General features: G+C 34.6%; 1 protein-coding gene across 1 annotated transcript; it reads right to left on the bottom strand.

The window, feature by feature from the left end:
- Nucleotides 1–386: 386 nt before the first annotated feature.
- LOC131051687 (uncharacterized) lies at nucleotides 387–1,849 on the bottom strand. The gene is made up of 2 exons (XM_057986286.2): nucleotides 1,333–1,849; nucleotides 387–1,250 (listed from the first exon to the last, which is right to left on the bottom strand). Exons 1-2 carry the CDS (start codon nucleotides 1,501–1,503, stop codon nucleotides 606–608), a joined length of 816 nt encoding a protein of 271 aa, XP_057842269.2. The 5' UTR covers nucleotides 1,504–1,849; the 3' UTR covers nucleotides 387–605.
- Nucleotides 1,850–2,102: the final 253 nt, after the last annotated feature.

The following is a 2,102-nucleotide window of genomic DNA, read 5'->3' as shown; positions in this document are numbered from 1 at the left end:
TTTTTTTTCTTATATACACATTTTATGGTGGATGTGTTGCTACTTTTTATTGGCAGCTCTTGCTTTCTCTGTTTTTTTTAAACTCCCTACAAAGCTTTTTCAACTTTTACATTATATAATCTTAGTTTTATCAATATGATGTTAAGAATTTTTTTAAAAGAAAATGAATCAAAATTAAAACATTTATGATATTAATTCTCATGAGAAACAAAGCCATCAAAGAGATATCAAAGATACTATCCAGAATAGTACTTACAAGAAAACTCATCATGATATACATAACAAGATGAGGAAAGGAAAACTATTCTGCATTACAAGAAAGCTCGTCAATTTATATATCATGTCATTTGCCCTAGGTCAGCAGGGCCAATTTGGATTATGGACGGAATCACAAACTTCATTTGCTTACGTACACGTTAAATCAACAAGCACAATTTAGTTGGTAAAGAAAAAAATTTCTTGATGAAGATTCATGTTAAAGATGAGATATATGTGAGCCCTCAAAATGGTATGAATTCAAATCATAAATTATGAGTACTTATAATCCACAACGAAAGAAAAAATTGTGTCCTTGGCAGATCCTTTGAAGGAAGCCACGAATTTATCTACCCCACCTGCAACTGTGGCGATACCATTTGGGTCATCATGAAACTGGCAAGTGTCGAGTGGCCATTGCTAGATTCGATCACCGGACCTCTCTGGTTTCTTCGCTTAGTCTCTGCAACTAACCCAGTTTTCTGCTCCTTAACCCCCAATGGTGGGATTGGATTATCCTTGGAATCAAGAAAATATAAGAAGCAGACCATTCCCAAGGAGCAACTAAACATGGGTATGGGACCAAATACCCATAACAGCAGAGGAAATGCAAAGTAATAAGCTCTGAGTCCTAGTGCCCAGAAATTACTCCCTCTGATTACAGCATCCTCTACATAATGTGCAGGCACACTGGAACCTGGAGTGCTGATCAGAAAATTGACATGAGTAAAATAACGAATGCACTGCACTTGAGACATGAAGGCTATTAAAAAACAGAGCAGAAGGCTTGCGTATTTAATAGACCCAACTGAAGTACTTCTGTCTCCATAGATTATTTCATCCGCCAGAATTTTGGATTGACTGTTTGTTGTGCTGCTACCCACAATGGTGCCAATCAGTGAACTCAGAGAAATGGAAAGTGCTGCCAGATATGTGGCAGCTGATATGTTGCTTGAGATCACTTGAAGTGCTATTTCTGTGTTTCTAGGAATGTCCTGCAATCAAAAACATTTTAACATTACAATTCAATTCATTGAGAAAAAAAGAGTCTTGGATCAAATAAATAGGATGACTTACCTCCATCATCTTGTGTACCCAAATCTTTTTCTTGTCATTGTCGAATCCTATGGCAGTTGAATGGGGATACTTGAGAATTCTATACAAGAGGTAGAGATGATATACTCCAAGGAAGAGAAGGCCTGATGGAACCAGCACCAGGTCTAGATATGTTTCTGCCCATATTAACATGGCCTTTGCCTTTGCTTTCTCTACAGAGAATAGAATAAAATGAAAGAATGATTGGGCTTCTTTGCCTGAGACAGAGTATCTGAAGTACTGATAATAATACAAATTTCAGATTGTTTCAAGAATTTAAAAAATTCATGACAGGAAAGCAGAGGAATATTCTCACAAAAATGCTGCAAAGACTTTTCATTTTAGGCTTTCTAGACGTGGGGGAATAGAAAACCTGGATTGTTTGGGAATTAGTCTGGTCTTGGTTTTTTCACTGGTTCTAAAAGTCAATACCTAACAAAACTAAGTTTTACTCAAATGTTATCTGGAATGCTATAAAATACAGAAAACTCATATGGATTGGGAATGCATTTGAACAATGATTTAATTAGTGTAATAGCTCAGATGGCTGAGTTCAAATCTCTCAATATAAATATTAAATGAAAATGATAATGATTTTATTAATGATTTAAACTAATATTTGACTTTTGCATTAATATTTCAAATCATTCCTTATTACATAATAACATTATTTATCATCCCAATAATAAATCATAGATCACATTTATTTTAAAAACTCTAGCTGTTTTGGCTTTTATTAAATAAGTTTTTTG

Source organism: Cryptomeria japonica, chromosome 10 (genome assembly GCF_030272615.1).
Source record: "Cryptomeria japonica chromosome 10, Sugi_1.0, whole genome shotgun sequence".
Lineage (NCBI taxonomy): Eukaryota > Viridiplantae > Streptophyta > Pinopsida > Cupressales > Cupressaceae > Cryptomeria > Cryptomeria japonica.
The sequence above is the reverse complement of the archived record's forward strand: the minus strand, read 5'-3'. Positions and strand labels throughout refer to the sequence as shown.